This window comes from Balaenoptera borealis, assembly GCF_965194805.1.
Source record: "Balaenoptera borealis genome assembly, chromosome: X".
Lineage (NCBI taxonomy): Eukaryota > Metazoa > Chordata > Mammalia > Artiodactyla > Balaenopteridae > Balaenoptera > Balaenoptera borealis.
Window position 1 is genome coordinate 18,264,007 of NC_138881.1, and position 24,150 is coordinate 18,288,156.

General features: G+C 34.7%; 1 protein-coding gene across 5 annotated transcripts in view; it reads left to right on the forward strand.

Annotated features, from left to right (window-relative positions):
* Positions 1-24,150, forward strand: part of CNKSR2 (connector enhancer of kinase suppressor of Ras 2) — a 263,636-nt gene that overhangs the window by 44,648 nt on the left and 194,838 nt on the right. For all 5 annotated transcript variants that reach the window (XM_082375497.1, XM_082375498.1, XM_082375499.1 and 2 more), the window contains exons 2-3: positions 12,878-13,041; positions 21,276-21,478. In XM_082375497.1, coding sequence (XP_082231623.1) covers positions 12,878-13,041; positions 21,276-21,478 — 367 coding nt within the window. The remainder of the gene's footprint in view (positions 1-12,877; positions 13,042-21,275; positions 21,479-24,150) is intronic.

Here is a 24,150-nt window from a genome sequence, read left to right on the forward strand (position 1 = left end):
TCTTTTTCTATTTTGGATATTAATCCCTTGCCAGATTTGTGATTTGCAAATATTTTCTCCCATTCCGTTGGTTGCCTTTTCACTCTTGTTTATAGTGTCCTTTAATGGACAAAAGTTTTTAATTTTGATGAAGTCCAATTTATTTGTTTTTTCTTTTGTTGCCTGTGACTTGTACTTTTTTAAGTTAAAATCTGTAAACATGCTTTTCGAGATAAGAAGTCTGACAGTAGGAGTTTTTCATTTTCAGTTGTCATTAAATGAATATATAGTATGTATCCCAAAACATTTTAGGCACCTGTTGACAAACTATCAATTTTCTGAAGATGATTCAACTCCAACTCACCTATTCATTTTTTTACCATTTTAAAAGAGAAACTCTGCTAGCTATTTTCTCCTTAGAATTAGAAGTTCTGTTGAGAAGTTGTAACATCTTTAAAGCCAGTAAATATAAATATTTTTCTGTCTTCATGATAATCAGTTACTATTTGGTGTACAATACAATATAATTTTTGGAAAAATGTATTTCAACATTGCTGTAAGAGACTCCAGCTGGAACCTGTAGTTGTATTTATTGAAGGGGTTTATTGAAGGTGGTATTCATTACATCACACAAGGATTTCTTCCAGTGGGAAATCTTTTTTTGGCTTTAGTATCAGGAATAGACGGACTTCCCTGAGAAATTGGCTTGCTTTTATCTAATGAATATTTTTAACTGTGTACCTGATCTTGTTTTCCTCTTTATTAGCTTCTAGACAATTTACAGGCAGTGTTCTAGCTCCTCCCACATTTTAGCAAGTCTAATATTTTTCATTGGTATGAAATTTTTGTATTACCATTATTTCTGGCTCCCATTTTATGACTAATCATATTGTCCCTCAACCTTATTTTTCTCATCTACTTTTAATTTGTGTTATCCTGCTGAATTGTGTGCGTGTGTGTGTGTGTGTGTGTGTGTAAACGACATACTTAAACCCCTTTTGATACAAAGTAAAATTTAAATAAATGGATTTTAAAACAATGTCTTTAAAGTTTTAAATGGAAAATGGAAAAAATATTTTTGGCGTAATGTCTTTCTGGTATGGTACAGACGATCACTTTGGTAACAATCCCAATTCCTTCTAATTTAGCATAGGCTTTAAAGGTAGAGATTTGTTGTCAGATGGACTTGGTTTTAGACTTAACCTTACTATTTATTAAGCTGTGGGATCCAGGGCATGATCTCTAAATCTCAATTTTCTTATCTGTAAAATCAAGATAATGATATGTAATTCATAAGATTGTCCTACAGATAAATGAGAAAATGTTTGTGAAGTCCTTAAAACAGTGCTTGGCACACAGCACAAAAAATAAATGGAAGGTATTACTGTTAATCAGTATCAACTCTTCCATTTGGAAATAATGGAAAACTATTGCCAGCTTAGCATTTTCTAAAAGAAATTAGGACAGAGTAAATGAGAACAGACCCAGAAGAAAAGTGACCTTCTATTTTTTTTGGTTTTCTTGGGAATCCTTGTGAAAAGAAATCATATACTATTTGTAGTAGAGGAACTGCTTGTTTGTAGAAGGAGGGTGACTGAAGGATGACATTGAAGAATATAACGAAGAGGAGTTCTCAAGTCAGCATGTATTGTATTGGTTTCAGTGATATCTAAAAACTTGGCAGTGTTTCTCCTTTCATTCATTTGAATGCAGCTTCAGATCAAATGGCAACCAGGTACCCTACGCTGTTCGATTCATCAGAGTATACTTACATGGAATTCATTCCTTGGTAGTTTTAAATAATTTTTTCATGTACTTCTGGAAGAATATGATTTTATTAGCCACTGTCCTATGTTATCCTTTCTTCATTTTAATAACCGTATGTTTCTGTCTAGCTCCATTTACCTCTTTCTTTTTGCAAGCATACAGATTATTGTTGAGGTCTGTTTTTCTCAATCTTGAAATGGTCTGATGTAGTCAAAACAGACTGGACTTCAGAATCCTCTGGGACTAGGTTTTAATCCTTGCTTTGCTGGTCAGTTACTGTGTACACTTAGGGAGTTACCTAATCTTGCAAATGGATAAATGGTAACATTATTCACCTTTAGGTCCTTTCACCATATATTCTTTAGTTCTTGCATGTCTAAAATTGGTATAACAATAGCCCCTTTGCCCAGCAAGTTACCTCCTTATCAACTCTCCATCCTCGCCAGTACCATATACTCTCCGAAAGGAATATTCTGTATGCAAGGCCTCTACTTTCTCACCCTTCAACTCCATGCTCTGTCTGGTTTCTGTTTTTACTATTATGATATTCTGGTTAAAGTCCCTGATAATCTCCTTATTGTCAAATTCACAGTGGGCTTTGAATTCTGGCCACCTGACCCAGAGTTTTCTTTTTTTTAATAAATTTATTTATTTATTTATTTTTGGCTGCGTCGGCTTCGTTGCTGTGCGCAGGCTTTCTCTAGTTGCGGCGAGCGGGGGCTACTCTTCGTTGTGGTGTGCAGGCTTCTCATTGCAGTGGCTTCTCTTGTTGTGGAGCACGGGCTCTAGGCGCCTGGGCTTCAGTAGTTGTGGCACGTGTGACCCAGAGTTTTCTCTTACCACAGTCCTGTAACTGCTAGTCTTGAAACATTTTTTTTTCTTGCGTTCACCTTCATGACACCACACTTTTCTCATTTTTTACCATTCCTCTCTGGCTGTACTTCTTCATGGTTTTTTTTACCTTTACATTTAGTTTTGTTCTAAATCTTCATTTCACTCTATTCATTTTCCCTAGTTAACCAATTTTCTACCTATATACCAATGACTTTCAAATATATATCTCCAGAGCAGACCTTTATTTCTGACTGACTACTTAGCATTGCTACCTGGCTGTCTCAAAGGAACTGTAATCCCAACACGTCCAGAAGAGAGCCAGCTACTGTAAGTGGCTTCTCCTTTGGTGTTTCCATTGTCTGTGAAAAATGTCACCATTTATCCATTTCTGTAATCCAGAAATGTAGACATCATCTTACCTCTTGTGGCCTGCTCTACCTCACACATCCAATCCAGCACTAAGTCCTGCACATTTTATCTTCTTTCCAATCTGTCTCTTCCTTTCTTGCCATCATCCTAGGACAAATTACTAACATTTCATACTTAGATTATTTCAAATGTCACCCAACCTGCCTCCCTCTTGGCAGCCTCCAATTCATTTATCATACTACAGCTGCAGTAATGTTCACAAAACACAAAACACCTTTAATGCTACCTGTTTCAGACCCTTCAGTACCTTCTCATTGCTCTTAGAGTCATGATCAGGATTCTGAATATGGCCTACAAGACCCTGCATCGTCTTGCTCTGGCCCATCTCTTGAACCCCATGCTGCTCCATTCTCTTCCTCATCTCTGAATTTCAGTCACACAAACCTCTTCCAGTTTTTTTAATATACGTGTTCCTTTTGTAGCACAGCCTTTGCATATGTCTTTCTTTTGCCTACACTGTCCCCTCTCTTCCTCCCCTTTGCCTAGTTAACAGTGTTTAAGCTTATAGATCATAGTACAGTCGTTGATTCCTCAAGGAAGCCACTCCTGACTTCCACCTCAGCCTAGGGTAAGTCTCCATTTTTGTTTCTCACAGTACAGTGTATTTTTTCCCTCATAATAGTTATCGCAGCTTGTATTTATACATCTATTTTGGCAATTAAATGATTAATGTTTGTCTTCAGTATTATACTATAAACTTCATAAAGTCAATAGCCATGTTAGTTTTTGCCTGGCATTGATTCCCAGTGCCTAGCACATAGTAATCACTTCAGTAAATATTGATTAAATGAAGGAATGACTGAATATGTATCAGGTGCCCGCTGTGCTCAGTGTTGTGTGAAGTCAGTGATGCTACCCTTCAGGGCTCTATAATCTATTGGGAGAATAAGACACTAATAAGGAGGTTATAAAAAACAGCATGGCTAATAAGTACCATAGTGTAAAATCCAAAGATATTAAGAGAAGAGGGATCCATCTGATTCGATGATCAAGACCTGACAGGATTTCAGCAACTAAATATGTAGAAGAGGATACTCTGGGTAACTGGGATCCCGTGAAGGAAGCAGTTGAGTTGTTCAAGTTGTCTGCAATGTAGGATATATGAATGTATGAGAGATAATGTTAGAAAGATAGGTTGGGACCTGAATTTGGAGGTCATTGAATGCCAGAATAAAAGATGAAAGGCTTAGATGTCCTTAAGCTTCCTTAAATAAACAAACAACAAATGTTTACCTATAAGGTTATAAAATGAAAGACTTACTAATCCCTAAGTTTGCAACTAATTTCTTATGCTGCGTCTCCCTGTGATTCATATTAAAGTTGTTTTCTGTTAATAAAATATTTTTAGTAAGGACTATGAAGACTTGAAAAGAGAAAAACAGTTTCAGTTTTAGCTAACACTGTCTCTGAAACTGCCTATTAATTTGGGGGACTAAGTGTGATCCTTTTAAAATTATTGTATATGAATTCCTAAGTATGTAATAGCTTTAAGCCCCATGACAATAGCAGGCAGTCTTTGTTTATTGAACATGTCTTTAAAATCATTTTAGACTTTGTTTTAAAAATTAAAATATGGAAGTGCAGCATAATTGTATAATTATTAATAAAACTCAACAGTTTATTTCATCTTTACTTAAGAGCATTTAAAAGTTTGTGTAAGCTGTCTTAAAAATCACTTTGAGAAAAACTGCTTGTCCAGCTGATTTACCATGTCTGAATCAAAAACTTTAAAAATTACAAAATTATGAAACCATTCAAACATTGCTTTGTGTAATGTGCATTTTAAGGTTGCTATCTCAGATTACCATATCTCAGCATTTTAAAATTGAGCAGTTTTAAGCAACTTGATAGCATGTCTGTGGCTTTCTTTGCCCTCTTTAGTTGACCTTGATGTAATAAATCACTGGAGATATTTTAAGTACTTCTTTTGTGAATGTTCTCGTTTGATATGTCGTAACAAAAACCTAATTTTTGTATACTCAAATCTATGTCACGTTCTTTACTGTTTCTGGCTTTGGTTTGATACAGAACCCAGTTTTCTTCTAGTACCTAGTTTTTATTTTTTTAATATTAAATCTTTAGTCTGTCTATTATATGTTTGGCACTGTCTCCTAGTTTCAGTGCTGATGAAGTTTTCTTTCTTACTTTTGCTTTCTTTTGATCGTTTTCTAGGAGAGGGGAGTTTTTTGTTTTTTGTTTTGTTTTTTTTTTTTGGCTGCGTTGGGTCTTCGTCGCTGCGCATGGGCTTTCTCTAGTTGCGGCGAGCAGGGGCTACTCTTCGTTGCGGTGCGCGGCTTCTCATTGCAGTGGCTTCTCTTGTTGCGGAGCACAGGCTCTAGGAGCGCGGGCTTCAGTAGTTGCAGCATGAGGGCTCAGTAGTTGCGGCATGCGGGCTTAGTTGCTCCGTGGCATGTGGGATCTTCCCAGACCAGGGATTGAACTCCTGTCCCCTGGATTGGCAGGCGGATTTTTACCACTGCGCCACCAGGGAAGTCCCTAGAGGGGAGTTTTAAAGCAGATATTTCTCTGAAATTCCTTTTAAAGTTGCCTGGCATTTAAAACCTGCTCTGGTTTAAAATGAAGAACCAGAAACAGATTGTAAAAAGGCTGAATTGTTTTGCAAAATGGAACAATTGACATATTACCACCCAGTCACCCAGTCAAGATTTGTTTTTTAGTCTCTGTCTTAAAGACAACATTAAGTTTTTCGAGAAAAAAGTTAGGTTTGAGGAGAAGAGTAGAAATGGTGATGATCAGTATAGTGGGGCTTGGCCATTTAAGAAGTCTTCTAAAGACCACAGGCACTGATTGATTTTCTACTGCATCAGTCTGCACACCCTACATCATATACAGCTTCTTAGAGAGAATTCTGTTTATTGTCTCTCAGCTCTGCTAATTAACAGCGTGAAGGAGTCTTTTCAAAGGTAGTTAAATGCATGAATGCACACTGCCCCAAAGTTAGTAGCAGGTACTTAATAAATAGTTGCTGAATGGATTGCTGGAAACATTATTCCCTGGTCTGGGTCTTTTATATCAGACACTACGATAAAATGATATCAGAAGGGAAATTTCTTCAACTAAAATTTTAGTTTAATAGTGTTTTCCAAATGTTATATAGCCTGTAGTTCATTTGTAATTTTTTTAATTTTTAAAATTAGCAGAATAAAATTGACTTTTGGGGCATTACAGTTGTATGAGTTTTAATACGTGTATAGATTTATGTTACCAACACAATTGAGATACAAAACTGTTTCTTCACCCCAGAAAACTCCCTCCATGCTGCTTTATAGTCACAACCTCTTCATTTTCCCAATCCCTGGCAACTACTGATCTGTTTTCTGCTGCAATAGTTTTGCCTTTTTCACTATATAATATAAATTGGATCATTCAGTAACCTCTTTCAGATTGGTCATTTTCACTCAGCATAATACTCTGAGCTCCATCCAAATTATTGTGTATGTCAATAGTTCCTTTTTAATTGCTAAGTGGTATTCCATGGTATGGTTGCTCCACAGTTTGTTATTCTTGTTCACATTATTTCCCATTTGTTAAAGCAGATATTGCGTAATTTTTGTTGGAATTTAGAATTATCTAGTGGCATTAAATGCTTTTGAAGAAAAGTTTTTCTTATTTTTTTTTGGTTGAACAAAATATAAATTTGAATATAGTAAAAAGCAGAGCAAAGAGTAAATACACTTTTACTTACGAAGTAAGAGTGTTGGCCAGCTTATTGCTGAATTAAATCAAGAATTTACATGGCTATATCATCCCAGAACTATATGGGAATTGTTAAAACAAATTTTAACTGCATGGGTTCTAGAGCAAAATCTCATGTTTCTAGAATGCTCCAGGAATTTGATTTATTAGATATGCTAGGTATCTGTTAAGTAGCCTATATATTGTTGTAGTTTGGTCAGTTTTCCACTAATTAGAACACAGTAAAATTCTCTTAGTGCTGAAATGCTACTGAATATAATTTCATCCTTTTTAGATGATTTAGGAGGTACCACAAGATCTTAAATGTGAATTATCTTTTGCTAGATCATTTATCATTTTATACTATCCTATGTATAGAAGAAAAAGATGGTCATATGAGCTTTCTAGCTGTTTATATTATAGAAAATGCTTGTATTGTCTATAGTAGATGTCACAATTAACAAAATAACATCCAGGACCAAAAAAAAAAGTTTTAATAGTTAAAAATTTTTTTAAAGATCTTTGAATTTTAACCTTTTGGCAGGAGGAGTTCTTGAAGTTTTTGAATCAGGAAATGGCTTGATTGAAGAGTGTTTTTAGAGATCTGACTGTGATAGACTGGACAGACTGATGCCAGGGGGAGCAACTGGGAATCAGGGCAGGCTATATACAGCATGAGTAAGCTGGTGACAGTGTGATCAGAAATGAAAGGACAGAGCAAGAGCTATTTTGAATGAATAAATTATGTTCCTCACTAAACGACAAGATAAGGGATTAAATTGGGAAGTCATCATAAATGGCTCTGAGACTGGAAAAATGGTGGTAGAAATAAAGAAATAAGTTGCTTATAGGAAGATTGAGATTGGAAATGGGGCAATTGAATCAAGTGTTACCCATCATTGTCGATCTTAGCAAAAAACAGTGTCAGTGAAACGAGGGGGCCGAAAACTAGATTAAAAGTAAGATATTCTGCCTTGAATTATCATTCATGTATTAGAGTAAGCAAAAGGATATTGGACTGATGCATGTTTGTTTTAATAACTTCCTAACCTTATTTTACAGAAGTGGGACATAGGTCCTCACAAACCTTCATATGTCAATCTTTGTTCTTCACAGTGAATCGTGAGTGGCAATAGAACTCTAAAGAATTTACCTTTTTTTTTTTTTGCTATAAACATCAGAGAGTGTTCTGTTTTTAGATGAGAGCACGTGTTGTGTATAAAATGATGTAGAAAGTAAAATTTCCTGGAGTAGGGATAGACTCATCCTCTAACATCAGTTTTAAGTGGGTTTTTAAGATTTTGAGTATTAAATATAATAATTTGTATATTCTACTCTACTTCCGCATTATAATGGATTTATGTATTTATTTTACTCCATCTTCTGTAATATCATTGATTTACTGAAAATTTATACATCCTTAGGATATCTCTCAGATATCATCATCATTTTGTAAATGTTTCATTATTTTTGGAACCTCTTTCTAGAGCTTTGATTATGTTCATTCCTTTCCCTGCAGATGGCAGAAAGCAGTATAATTTACTGAGACAGTCAGAGATATGTCATAGTAATGATTCCAAGCCTTCCTTTTGATTGTTTTAGTGTATAGTTTGTTTAATATTTCAATTGACAAAAGTGCATGATTGTCTTCAAGGTAAATTTGTGTGGTTTAAAGTATGGATCAACACATTTTCTGTATGTTTTCTTAAGAACAATAGGTAGGAATTTGTACGTGGATGTTATAAATTTTACTTATAATTATTTAGAACATCAACAAAAGAGGGTAAAATTTGGTGGTACCTAAGGAAAGAATTCATACAACATTAAAGCTTAAAATCTTAGGAAAATGGGATGGATAATAATATTTTAAAAACCTGGTATATATTAGTTCTCATTTTATCTACTTAATAAATGTTACAGTGTTGAAGACTAGACACATAATCACTAAAGAACTTCTCCTTCTTGAAAATGGGATAGTTCTACTTTAAATAAAACAATGTATGAGTGAGGGGCGTTTAAATGATCACATATGTGCTGCATAGATCCTAGAATCATGAGGTTCAGACCTTTAGCCCAATTTTGTAATGTATTCATTTTTGTGATTTTTGTAGGCAACTCTTTCTGGACCATATTTTCTCCATACATAGATATGAGGTGTTGCTTTTGACCTTTCAGTCAAAACAACAACTCTAAAATATTATAAGGTCATTGATTACTTATAATTCAGTTGAGAAAAAAATACATATATGGTTCATATGGTTCATAAATACATATATTGACATAAAGTGGCATTATTGTGATTGTATTATAATACCCTAGCTGCATATTTACCATATATTTTACATTTTAAATAGAGGAGCCAAGATACTTCCTATATTATGGGCTAATATACCTTGATAATTAAATTAGGCAGCCATTAATGTGATACAGGATAAGTCTCTCTTCCTTATTTCTACCCGGCCAGTTAGTATGTGACTTGGTCTGTAACTTTAATAATGATGCTGTCTTTGATGCTCTAGGAAACCCTTTATCATTCCTTTACATAGAGGAATTGTAAGAAAAATCAACTCAAAATAATAACAGTCTATCTATCTCATATTATTCTGCAGTGTATCAAGACATGAGTGCTTCAAAATGCCATGTACCAAACGTTCTTTTGCCCCTCTAATTTTAGAATTAGCTCTTATTTAAAATGTTCCTTTTTTTCTGAAACTAACACAACATTGTAAATCAACTATACTGCAATAAAATTTTTTAAAAAAAGAAAAAAAGTTCCCTTTTTGCTCTGACCAGGTTATATAGCATAAAATTAAATGTCTATTAATTTATTCAGTTTACACATTGAGCATTAGTCTGTGTCAGTCACTGTGCTATAAGGCCTGGGTTCTCCAAATTCAGAAGACACAGTACCCAACTTCAAGGAATTTCCAGTCTATTTATTGGGCACACAGACATGGGAACAAAGAATTATAATGTGGGCATTGTTGTGATGGAGGTCGGTGGAGTGGTAGATTGGAAAGTGTGGAGGGTGTCTGAAATGAGTCTGTATAGGAAGGCAAGGTCCAGGTCAGGGAGGGCCTTGAACACTATATAAAGTAGTTCAGATTTTGTTCTGTCATAAATATGAGGAAACATTGGACATTTTTTTAACATCTTTATTGGAGTATAATTGCTTTACAATGGTTAGTTTCTGCTTTATAACAAAGTGAATCAGCTATACATATACATATATCCCCATGTCTCCTCCCTCTTGCGTCTCCCTCCCACCCTATCCCACCCCGCTAGGTGGTCACAAAGCCCCGAGCTGATCTCCCTGTGCTATGTGGCTGCTTCTCACTAGCTATCTGTTTTACATTTGGTAGTGTGTATATGTCAATGCCTCTCTCTCACTTCACGCCAGCTTGCCCTTACCCCTCCCTGTGTCCTCAAGTCCATTCTCTACATCTGTGTCTTTATTCCTGTCCTCCCCCTAGGTTTTTCAGAACCATTTTATTTTTAGATTCCATATATATGTGTTAGCATACTGTATTTGTTTTTCTCTTTCTGACTTACTTCACTCTGTATGACAGACTCTAGGTCCATCTACCTCACTACAAATAACTCAATTTCGTTTCTTTTTATGGCTGAGTAATATTCCATTGTATATATGTGCCACATCTTCTTTATCCATTCATCTGTCGATGGACACTTAGGTTGCTTCCATGTTCTGGCTATTCTAAATAGAACTGCAATGAACATTTTGGTACATGACTCTTTTTGAATTATGGTTTTCTCAGGGTATATGCCCAGTAGTGGGATTGCTGGGTCGAATGGTAGTTCTATTTGTAGTTTTTTAAGGAACCTCCATACTGTTCTCCATAGTGGCTGTATCAATGTACATTCCCACCAACAGTGCAAGAGGGTTCCCTTTACTCCACACCCTGTCCAGCATTTATTGTTTGTAGATTTTTTGATGATGGCCGTTCTGACCAGTGTGAGGTGATACCTCATTGTAGTTTTGATTTGCATTTCTCTAATGATTTAGTGATGTTGTGCATCCTTTCATGTGTTTGTTGGCAATCTGTATATCTTATTTGGAGAAATGTCTATTTAGGTCTTCTGCCCATTTTTGGATTGGGTTGTTTGTTTTTTTGATATTGAGCTGCATGAGCTGCTTGTAAATTTTGAAGATTAATCCTTTGTCAGTTGCTTCATTTGCAAATATTTTCTCCCATTCTGAGGGTTGTCTTTTGGTCTTGTTTATGTTTTCCTTTGCTGTGCAGAAGCTTTTAAGTTTCATTAGGTCCCATTTGTTTATTTTTGTTTTTATTTCCATTTCTCTAGGAGGTGGATCAAAAAGGATCTTGCTGTGTGAACATTTTTGAGATAGAGAATGATATCGGAATTTTTATGTTGGGGAAGATGGAGAGGATAATGACTAGCAGCAGGAAAACTGTAAAACTGTTTTAGGCACACTGTTTGTGGCCTGATTTAGAAAGATGGCAGTGGAGAACGAGAGGAAAGGATATATATATATAAACGATGTTTCGGAGGACCAATTGTTCAGACATGGAGATTGGTTGGATGCAGGGATATAAGGAAGATAGATAAATCTAAAATGGTTCCCATGCATTTAGTCTTTATACTGGGATAGATGGTGGTGCCATTCATTGAGACGGTGAATGCAGCAGAGACTCCTCTGGAGGGGAAAATGAGTTGTGTTGTGGACATGTTACGATGTGTCAATTTGTAGGTCTGGCATTCATGAGAGAGATCTGAAATGAAAGTATGAGGTATTAGATCGCAGTTGAAGACATGGGCATGGATGAGATTGTTCAGTTAGAATGTAAAGAGGAGAGGTAAGGGGGCCAGGAATGGGTCCCTGGAGTGGAGAGCAACAATATTTTAGGACAGTTGGAGAAAACATCCTGAAAGGGTACGGAGAACGAATGGACAGAGAGAACCAGGAAAGAGTGATGTGCATATACCAATGGAAGGTGAAAGAAAGGTAGTATAGAGAGACTGCAGGGTAACTCAAGTTACTTCAAGAAAGTTTGAAAAGACAATAAGGACATGTGTGGCCTGGTACTAAACTATCCTATCAGGAACCAGGTGTCTTTTAGGAGTGTCTCTTTTCTTCTCTCAATGGCTACATAATTTCTGTTATGGGACTTTGCTTCCCTTTGCACAATTGTTGTAACCTCATCTCTGCTTTCTCTACTTGCTTATAATTTCTGCTCTGTCATAATTTCAGCTGGGTCGTTGCCCATTATGGCCTTTCGTCTCCCTCCTTGACATATAATCAAGACCTTTTAGATTTTGTGATTGCCTCATTGTCTTGGTATTCCTTACTTAAAAATCTGGAGAGAAGTAATCCTGTTAGTCCTGTTCATCATTTATATCAGGTCATTTCATAGGTGATTGAAGCCACCCAATCTGTAGCCTGGCCAATCACTTATGAAGTGCCCTGAGTAATCTTGAAAGACATATCCACTGTGGATTTCCATTTTTGGATCTGGGTAAATTCCAAATGATGGTGGATTAAGGAGTGCATTATAGGTGAGAAAATAAAGGTGTAAGGGGTTTGGCTCTGAAGGGAGTAACAGACTGGTGGCGAACACAGGATCAAGGAAATCAAGGAAAGGTTTTTGTTTTGTTTTATTTTATTTTTTAAGATGGCAGAGGTTTGAACATAGGAGTCAATAAAAAAGAAATGGTTGAAATAGAGCATTTAATTTTTTAATTGTTGAAGTAGTGTTAAGGTGGCAGAAGATTCCAGAGCAGAGGAAGATTGATTAGCCTTGTATAGAAAGAAAGATACCTCTCCCTCTGAAAGAAGAAAGGAGGAGTGTGGTGCAGATAAATTTGGAAATAGGGGAACCTGTGCATTAGCACATTTTGAGAAACAGGCAACAAAGAGAACTGCTGAGAAGAGAGGTGAAGACTTCCAGTAGTTGCTGAGGAAAATTCAAATAGGAACCTAACAGCTGGGATATGAGGAAGTGATTTTTTTTTCCCCAGTGAAGCCCATATATAGGTTGAGGAAAGGTGGATGATTGAACTAGTCCAGAGCTGAAATGGACTTAACTTGTGACTGGGTAGGAGTTAGTGCTTGTTTTATTATTTTTAAAAATTTGTTTGGTTCAACTGTCTTTTTTTTTTCATTCTGGTCTTCCGTATTTTTCTTTTGCAGGTCTTGATGACTGTTTGCAGCAGTATATTAAGAACTTTGAGAGGGAGAAGATCAGTGGAGACCAGCTGCTGCGCATTACACATCAAGAGCTAGAGGATCTGGGGGTCAGCCGCATCGGCCATCAGGAACTGATCTTGGAAGCGGTTGACCTTCTGTGTGCACTGGTAAGGACATCATAAAACTGGTGGGAAGGGAAACTTTGCTTTTTTTTCCTTTAAAAATTCTTTCCTTAAAATTTTTTTGTCTCTTCTCCTTCAAGCAGAAAAAAAAAAATCCCCTAATTATCAGCCAACTGGTTGTGGTGATATTTTCCTCCTTCATTGAATTTGATGTACTATGCAGTACCAAATTACAAATTAAAGGGGCTTATTAACTCAATTGGTGACATTTTATTTAGCTACTTGAAAAACTAAGAGCTCACCAAGGGAGTTTTCACAGAAGCATTTGGGATGTACGATTGCATACAATCAGTTATAAAGTTCATTTCCTTCTAAAAGTTTTGCTTTAGTATCCCAAATATTAAGTAATCCTATTTTAGAAAAACCATCCTTAACATAGTTAAATTATTTTAGTGTTCTTTGTGTATACATCAATGAAAATTGAATATTGTACATTATATGTCTACTTTTGTGTGTTAAAATAGCAGTGCCTAGTCAGACAAGAGAAATCAATGTGAAAAGAATCCTGCAAGATTCTGATAGTACATTAGATATTCTGAGAGGAACATAGACTTTTTTTCCCCATGTTAGGTAAGATGACAGTAACATATGCCTGGGGCTAGAGCTACAGTGAAAAAGAACATGAGTCTTATAATAATATGGGACTGAAATTTGACTCAGTCAATTACTGACATTTGTGGGCAAGTCATTTCACCACAGCCTTAGTTCTTTTTTAAAAAATAGAGATAATATCAACTACCTCTTGGTATTGGTGTGAAAAGCAAAGGAGATAGTGTTTGAATAGCACCTAATTCTGTGCCTGGCACACAGTAGGCATTCACTAAGTAGTCACTATTATTAAGATGATGATAATTAATAATAAATGTGTAGATAATTAAACGTAATTCAAGAATCAGTACAGTCAGCACTGTGTGTGTCAGATGTAAGATCTAGTTCCTGCCATCTTGAAAAGCCTGGTGGGGGAAGAGTGACATATAAATAATCACAATATTATAGTATAATTACTAAAATAAAAGTATGAGCTGAGTATTAAGGGCACAGAAGTTTTGACTAAGATAAATGGGTTCATATTGCAAAAGAGGTGATCTTTAACAGCCTAGTGGAGGACGAGCATGTGTCCTAAGAGGTGGAGGGACAGAGGGAAGGAATTTCCAGGTAGATAAAACAGCACATACACAGGCACACAGAATAAGGAGCATGCCTGGTGTGTATGAAAAATGATAAGCTATTTTCCCACCCAAAATAAGTGGGAAATAGTGGCCTAAAATTAGGCTTTAAAGATAGAATAGGGCCAGACTGTAAAGTACCTTAATATCCTGATAAGAGATTAGTACTTCTTCATCTGGGCACTGGAGGACTATGCAAGAATGATCAAATACTTGCTTTAAAAAGGTAACTGATGGTAGTGAGAAGGGTGGAGTGGACTGGGCATAGAGTGAAGACAGGGGAACAATTAGAAGATGTTTAAAATAATCTACTTAGGCTATGATTAGGGCTCAAACTAAGGATGTGCAACAGGAATAGAGAAGATCTGGTGACTAGGAGTGGTGAGTGAGATAAAGGAAGTTGAGGAAGATTCCATCTTATTAGCTGCAGAGATAGAGTAGAAGATCTTCCAATAATGAAGACAGGCAATAGCAGCAAGAATAAATTTAGGTGGGAATATAAATTGAGTTTTGGATTTGTTGAATTTGAGGCATCTCTGGGTTATCCAGAAAGAAATACTCATCAGACAATTGAATTTATGAATTTAAAGCTGAGAAGTGGCTGAAGATAGAGATTTGGGAGTCTCAAGTATATAGGGATTGACTCCATAGATAGATCACCCAGGAAGGGCCTGTAGAATATAAAGAACAAAGGACACAACTTGACACTCCAGCTGGGAAGGAAGAAAGGTAGCCTGCAGAGGAGATTTATGGAGTAGTCAGAGAAGCGTGAAGACAACTATGAAAGAGTTGTCACAAAAGCAATGGGAACTGTTATTTTCATTAAGGAACACCAATAATGTCATCAAATTTCACTAAAAGCCAATAGAATAAGCAAGGGAAAAAGACCTGATTGAAAATAGTTTTTAAAGAATCTGAAACCAGATTGGTTGAATAGTACCTCCCACTTACACATTTCAGTCTTACCTTAATTGTCCTTTCCTCAGAGATATTCCCTGATCACTCCCTCACCCTGGCCTGGTCTAAAATTGCCCCCCCACTGTTCCTCTCTTTCTTAACCCTCATCTCATTTCGTAATTATATACTTATGTGTGTATTTATTAGTTTAATGTCTGTTTCTTCTGCTAGACTACAAGCTATGTGGGAAAAGTGACATTGCTTATTGAACACCTAGTGTGTAGCACAAATGCCTGGCAATAGTAGATGCTGAATAAACATTTTTTGAAAGTGGTGATGAAAGAGACTTGACATATTTTTCACATGATAATTTGGGGACCTTCTTGTTTCCTTATTCCTGAGATAAGAGAAATTAATTCAGACCAGAGCATGCACTTGCACTCTCCCTTATCTGAATCAGATTGCAGAAATCATGCCTGAAATAAAAGCTAGTACTCAGGGTAAGGTAAGAGTCCACAGTGTTTTTGCATACTGGTCTCCAAATCTGAGTCAGAATGGCTATGAAGGTACAATATAAGTGGCTTGGAGATGGGTATCTGACCTAGCAGTCCCCTATTTGCCACATCTTCTGTAATAGTAAAGTTGAGTGTGTCACAGCTTGAAGTCTAGAGTGTATGTGTCATAAGCAGGGCTTCTCTTAGATGAACCACTCACATGCTGAGCTCCACTCTGCCGCTTTGAAGAAGGAAATAAGATTGGTGATTACGGTACTACCTACAGATAGTCTAGACCTGTAGGCTTTGGAGTTTGGCCTGGGATAAGCTCTGCTGACCTAGACTTACTTAAAAGGATGGTATCAGAGATACAGACCACTGCCATGCAGTTCTGGGTTTAAGCACCATAGTGTTGCATCATTTTCTTGGGAAAAAAATAAATCAAAACATTAAATTCATTCTTTCTACGTTTATTCCCCAAGGAGGTCAAATATTAAACTTCCTTTTCACTGCTTCCTAATGGCTATACATCAACATGTTAAAAGTGCACATATCTTACAGTCTATGCACCAGATGTTTTCCAGTGAATATAAAGCAAATTTCTGAGCAGTGAATTCTGATTTACTTCTACATGCCATTATAAAATCAGGAGGTGACATCCCTCTTCAGCAAGCTGAGTTGATTGCATCAGGAGTTGTGCTGTTGGCAATGGGGAACTATGTTTTGTCTCTTCAAAACTGTAATGTCTCTACTGACTCTTCTACTTTTTCCTACATCTACTGTATTTATTTCTTCTTTTAACTTATATATTCATGCTCATACAGTGCTACCACAGGGAATACAAAGATTAAAAAGGCACAGTCTGTGCTCTTAAGATGTATACAGTCCATTTTAGAGACTATTTTTTATTTCATTACTCATGAACCATCTAATACATGCTTTAGGAAGGATGTGGATGGACTGGTAAGGGAAAAGGAGACAATTATTTTTGCCAAACAGATAAACTTATTCCACATTAAAGATTAATGGATGAGTGTCTGTTATATATTTTTACTCTACCTGTCTATATAGAAAGAGTTTGAGTGAAAATTAACTGTAGATATTATACTCTGTCTTTAATACTCCATATTTTAAAACACTGATGTTAATTGTGAAAATTTCTGATCAGAAACTGAGAAAACTCTCATTGATTTTAAAGTGTTATCTAATAATTAAACTTACACCTTTAAAAAAAATGTATACAGTCCAGTAAAGACAGTCATTAAAAGATAATATAGATTTTTTTAAAAAATCCCAGGGGAGTGCAGAAGGAGATGATGAACACTACTGAGGGATCCAGGAAGTGTAAATGGGATTTGCATTGGGACTTGCAGGATGCGTAGATGTTTGCCAGATAAAAAAGTTGGAGAAAAGTTATCTAGGCAGAAAAAATATGTGTAAAGACAGAATTGTGAAAGAGTATGCAGTGATCAGAGAAAAATAAGAATTTTGATTTAGCTGCTGCAGAGTGGGAAGTGATGGGAAGAACGTCAGCTTACACTTTGTATCACATTATAATTCTTTGCTTAGGTTTTTTGGTCCTTGATATGCTTTCTGCCTAGTGATTAGCAAATAGAGGATATTAAATTATTGTTATCTTACTGAATGAAGTTCTCTGCCTTTCTCCAGAGAACTGTAATTTTTTTCTCTTGCCGACACAGCCTCAGACTCTGAAGTTTCTGTTCCTAAAATAAGGAAGACACAGAAAAATTACCAAATTCCTTTGTTTTTTTTGAGCAATGGAATATTTTCATCTGCCTTGTCTTGAAATTAGTCCTGATGGGGAATAAATGTTATGGCAGCTGTTGAAAATCAAAGGTTTATTTAGTAACTTGTTCATTCATGCAACATATATTTATTAAGCACCAACTATACTGTTTGTACCATATTATCCGAGAAAGAAATAAGCTTTTCATGATTTGGAGTTATATTAACTCTTTCAAGCTGTTATGCTATCATTTGGTGTGCTTCAATAGAGAGCACCTTGTATTAACTAAAATAGTAAAGCATAAATAAAATACATATAGTTTAATGTATACCCCTTAATTTATGTTTTGACAATGCACCTTTTATTGAGAAGTACAAGTGAATCATTTATGACAGGATAAGAACAGTTTTCATTTCATTCTTCATATACTTTTCATGTAATAGGTATTTTGCAGGAAAAATTTGATGCCTGCCATTGCTAGGATTTGTTTCTTTGCAACATAATTGCTTGGTTCATTCATCTTAAAAGAATTCATTTCTAAAAAAAATTCATTAAAGCAATCTTTTTAGGACTCACACATATTTACAAAGCAAAGTATTATAAAACCTAAACACCTGCTGCATGATGCATTCAAATTAAGAGCTCTGAATAAAATAGCATTGACATTGTAAAATACATGGTGCCAATATTTCCAGTTAAGTGTTTAGTGAGAATTTGCCACTAGTGAGGGTATAACCAACTCGATTTTCTAAAATGTTGTTTCTTTCTTTCATGTGCTTTTGCATGCGTATAACTGAGAGAAGAACAGTAGAAACTTAGCACCAGTTCCTTATGATTAGACTGCCTATGTTGAATCAGTGTGGAGTCACACCTGGTTCCTGGCATGAATGTTACTGGCCACGTAGGTAACATATAGGATAAAGAAAATCGCTAAGTACATTTCATGTCCAAGCTTTTGTTTACTTGATGTAGTCCTTTCTATACCAATAGTAATGCCTAGTTGTCCCATGCATATCCAGTAAAAAGCAAGTCTGTAGTGAATAAACCTGCATTTTTAAAAAATTGAGACAATACTTCTCATCTGCATACCTTTGGCCAAAAGCAAAGGGGCGCTTCATATACTTGTTGCTTCTTTACATGGTAGGCAGGGGAGTGTGGTTTACTGGTGACTTAGTGAGTCACAACAAACCGTCCACTTTCATGAAGGAAACAGCAAAAAGATATCTGTGTTGTCAGTAACTGATTTTGAGCTACTTAGAACTGAGAACTGTGATGATGAAAATTAACTTGAGAGATCGACTAATCCATCTCTTTTGTTCAAATAGTATCACACAGACACTGTTATATACAGAGAAGCTTCTAACCTACTTTTGTACTCTTCTAGAATCTTTAAATGCTTTTGAATTATTGATTTAACTAGTTATATTTGTTAACTAGAATAAGTTTTAAGAACTTCCTTCTCCATCCTCTACTACGCATTTTTTGTCTCGTCTCGCTACTGGATTCCTCTGTGGCCTGTATTTTTTACCTGAAATTCCTCCATATAGGATATTTCTTTAGTAGGCTTCCAAGTTAGGAGACCTCAGGGTATCTTACCAGGTTTTGTCCAGAGATTTTTCTATTCTCTAATTCTTGAGTTGTATTTTTTTTTTAATGTAATGCTATCTTAAATTTTGGAATCTTCAAAGTATTTTTACTTTGCCTTCAGATTTTTATTTATGAGAAGATCTGTATTCTTTTAAAATCATTTTTACCTTTTCTAATAAAATATTTGAGATGGTAATATAGGAAGAGATAATTTAAATGACTCTTTTGTCGGGGCTAATGGCTACAGAGTTCAAGTTATGTTACCAGGTTGATTGATTAGGTTCCTCACTACTAAACTATTTAAATTTGAGTTTCTCTGAGAAATTTTTATAATTTGTTTGTAAACAAATATTTTCTCATTAAAATCATTAATACACGAAAATGAAAAAGGCAAACACTGTTGTACTTAAGGGAAAATGCTTTAACACAGGGAAAAACTTCTGAAAATACTTTCAAGTACTTCAGAAGTATCATTTTCAGTTTAGCTGATATAATTATGTTATCTAGTCATTATCTAGTCATTAGAGAATATCTCTTATAAGAGGATACATGCTGGATAAAATCTCCCAAATGTTTCACAAATAATCCATGCTCAGATGCAATAGAATTTGAATAGAATGTTGTTTTATTTGTGTAAACCAAACCTTTTAACTTGAGAGACTATTGCAATTCAAATTTAGCGGTGAATATATAATATACTATGTTTTTTAAAAAACAAATCCATGGCTCCAAAACAGTGTTCTTTTAGTAAAAATGTAAATTCTCAGCAAAGAACAATCAGATTTTTATCACTATTAAATCTTTAGTGGTAACATACATAACTTGCTATTAATGTTTATGCATTCAAATCCTCCTCTACGCCCTCCTTTTTTCTCCTCTAAGTTATTTCTTTTCTTAAATAGAAAAAATAAACCTAAATTTCATATAAACTAGCTACCCAGTGATTGTTGACTTGATAATATAGCTAAATTCATTGTGCCATTTTCTTCCCTTTTTCATTTCCCCCAGTATTTTCTTCCATTTTGTTTCACTTATTTCTACTACCCTGCTTGAACAGGAATAGATTATTGGTGCTAAGGAGTGGGGGTAGAGGTATTCCCTCACAGGTGGCCTGGGGACTTGTAGTCCCATTCTGATTTCTGTCTACTCTAAGCTCTGAGCTCTAAGCAAATCAGAAAATCTCCCTGTGTCTCACTTTACTTAACTGTAAAAGGAGGGGATAAATCAAACTTAGAATTTATTTGGGCCTCAGAGGCTACCTAACATTCTTTGGGTTTTATGATTTTCTGTAAGTTAATAATACTTTTAATTTTACACATGACAGTAACGTACATGCTGCTAAGTAGTTTGATCAAGGTCATCCTCTGATCAGGTTAACAACTCACAATTATCTGTTTTAAAATTAATTGTGACTTGTGAAATCTTTCCCTAAAGTTTATTTGAGGGGATCCGACAATATTTTCCTATTGAATATGGTAAAAAAAAGCTTATTTGTATTTATTCATATAAATCCTTTTTGCAATAATTTATAGATAAAACATTTAGGGTGAAATAATATATATTAATAGAAATTGAAAAGTGACACCAAGGAAAAGAAGAACAATTATACTTACCAAAAAGTCATTATGATTTCTTTAGATGTGCTTCATATTTGACTGTGAGCTAATGCAACCATGACAAAATTATAAATAAGTTTAGTTTTATAATTTGTATTATAAAAAGGAGAAAGCGTATTGGTTTCCCTGAGGATGCAGAGGTTTTCCTGGTATACCATATAATAAAAGAAACTTCTTATGTGAGTCATTATGAAGAGGACACAGAAGAAAAGTTATATTGTATATGATTTATTTTTTGCTATTTCATTTTATTGTTGGATTGTACTTACTGTATTCTCATTTTGGGGAAACAGAATTTTTCCTAGTGCCTACATTCATGACTATGCATATGCTAATAGAATAGATACTCAAAAATAATTGTTGATAATAATGAATTTCACAAGTAAATGAACTTAGGTTTGGGTTAAAAAAGAAACTGCTTATGAGTCCTTATAATCTTTCTGTCTTGGGTGGCATAATTCCAAGATATAATGCCCTCATCTTTCCATGTTCATATTAGTACTTACACATTTTCTTGTAATTTGTTTATCTGACGTTTCCCCAAATCCTCATTTGACTATGGGTTCTGCTAGGCCAGGAATCCTATCTTATTTATGTGTAACTCTTAATACTTGTTCCACTGTCTATACATATAGTAAAGTACTCAGTAAATGTTTCAACGAATGAATAAAATACTGACTTTAAGTATATTCTCTGTCTTTTTCTAATTCAGAATTATGGCTTGGAAACAGAAAATCTAAAAACCCTTTCTCACAAGTTGAATGCATCTGCCAAAAATCTACAGAATTTTATAACAGGGAGGAGAAGGAGTGGCCATTATGATGGGAGAACCAGCCGAAAACTGCCAAATGATTTTCTGACTTCGGTTGTGGATCTGATTGGAGCAGCCAAGAGTCTGCTTGCCTGGTTGGACAGGTAAAATCTTTCACATGTTTCATAAGTTATCCTCCTCAGGCATCAGTGTGAATATAGCGTTATTTCATTTTTTTCTTGTGAAAGGATTAGATAAGTATGAGGAATATTAACAAATGCCTAATTATGATTTACCACAATATAAGCATATCATCAAAGAGATACTAACTGCCTGCAAAATTTTATATCCAAGTAGCTAATCAATAATTAGTCCCTGACAGTTTCAAAATACATTTGCTGCTCTATAAGGAAAATCATTTTTGGCTGTCATAACAAGATTTATAATACTGCCTTGTCTCCTGATTTTCTGTATTCTTTTCATTCATTGGTCATATTTAAGGAAGTGACCATCAGTATTCTATTTATTGTTTTAAATGGGTAATTAGACACTGACGCTTTCATAGCATGCATTGTATGTCTCATTACCTTTGCTTTATTCATTCTTTATTATTATTCACATTGTACAGTCAGTTTTGGATATTATAAACACAATTTTGGTCCTTTTTTTGCTAATTTAGTTAAGTTTCATTTGCCTTAGAACACATAAAATAACATAAAAGTTTTCATAATATAAAGTGAAAAAAGTTAGATTAAAATTGTATATGTGATTAAACATTTTAATGGTAAAACATTACAACTATTTTAAAAAAACTAAATAAGCTCTTTCATTTTTGAAAATTGTTTTGTAGGGGACATGTACTGTGTTATGATGGTTAAATAATCAAATCTTAAAAAACATTTTGGCTCTTATAAGAAATTCTGATATGTACAATTTTACTAGAATTCTTTCTTGAATAAATGTCAGTAGGATTACATACATATACCTATATATGCACATATATACACAGTGACCCTTGAACAACATGGGTTTGAACTGCATGGGTCCGCTTATATACAGAGTTTTTTCAGTAAATACGCACTACATTACTATATGAACATAATCATCCATTGGTTGAATCTGTGGATATGGAGGGCTAACTATAAAGTTACACATGACTTTTCGACTGTGTGGGGTTGGCACCCGTAACCCTCTCTTTGTTTGAAGTTCAACTGTATTATATTTTGGCTTTTTAAAAATATGAGACTTTATATTAAAAACAAAGTATTTGTATGTCTAAGGTAAAAGTTAAGGTAATTTTACTTAATTCTATATTGTCTAAATTTATATATATTACTAATAACATATAACATGACAATACTAAATCCAAATCTGAACACTAAGCTATAATTATTAGCTTTTTGATAATTAATTGGTGGACAGCATATTTCTCTTATATTATGACATCATGAAAATTCTCATAATTGTTTAAACCACATTTATCCATTGTATGAAGTAATTGCCGTTTAAACATGTAAATTCTACAAGTTGTATAATGGTCAATAAGTAAATATATTTAAAATATGGCTTATCCTTAAGTAACGTAATATACTTGTTTCAGGAGGCTTCTCAGTAATCAGGAAACTTATAGAAAATATATTTGATTTTAGTTATATCTTCTTATAACTATCACCTGTCCTATAATTGTAAATTAGCTCAGCCTTGATATTTATATTTGGTAAATTTCATTATTTTCTTTTTACACTAGTACTTGTTAAATAAATAAATAGAATGATTAGAGAATGTTTTTACTTCTTAATGGCAGGTATGGTTGTTTATAAAATCACATAATGGCTTCTAGAACACTATTTAGTAGTTTCTGAGATTTTATTGTATTATATAGTTTTTTATGGTGGCATTATTTTTATCATCTAATAAGATGTCCTTAGTAAATGCCAATTCATCTACAAACATACATGAGTGTACACAGACATACATAGTAATCCATGAAGTCAATCAATGCTGTTTTGTGTTTGTTTCATAGAAAGCGAAAATGTGACAAAAAGTCTGAAGGAAATAATTTAAATCATCTGTTTGGCTTCCATTACTGCAAAGGTTCTCACAATGCTTATTTTGTGTTATATCATACTACCTATGGTGATCATTAAATCAAAGGCCATTTAACATTTTGATCATAAAAATAAAATGTATACTTAGAAGGAAAAGAAACAACTTTGTGATAACTTTAAAATCTTCTGCTGAGACTGTAAATTTAAAAAAGAAACTGAAGTTTATATTTTGAAGATTTTGCTCAGGAAAGTTCAGCTCCAGGCTGGCTTGTCTATAATGATTATGCTTTAACAGCTTTAGTTTTAAAAAGGAAAGAAGAAGGAGAAAAAGAATTCTTTGTCATTTTAAGGCATTTGGACTTCATGCTGAAGGCAATGGGGAGCTGTTTAGGGTCACTGTTGTGTTCAGACCTTTGAATTTTGAAGATTACTTGGGCTATAATGTTGGGAAAGATTAGGGAAAGAATAAGGCTGGAAGAAGGGAAACCAGTTAAGAGGTTGTTTCAGGAATATTTGTCCCTTGTTACCTGCCCAGGACCCCCTCAGATACCAAAACCCGAGGATTCTCAAGTCCCTTATATAAAATGACTTAGTATTTGCATGTAACCTATGCACAGCCTCCGTTATATTTTAAATCATCTGTAGATTACTTATAATACCTAATACAGTGTAAATGCTATGTAAATAATTGCCTTGTACAACAAATACAAATTTTGCTTTTTTGAACTCTCTGGAATTTTTTTTCAAATATTTCGATTCGAGGTTGGTTGAACCCATGGATAGGGAAC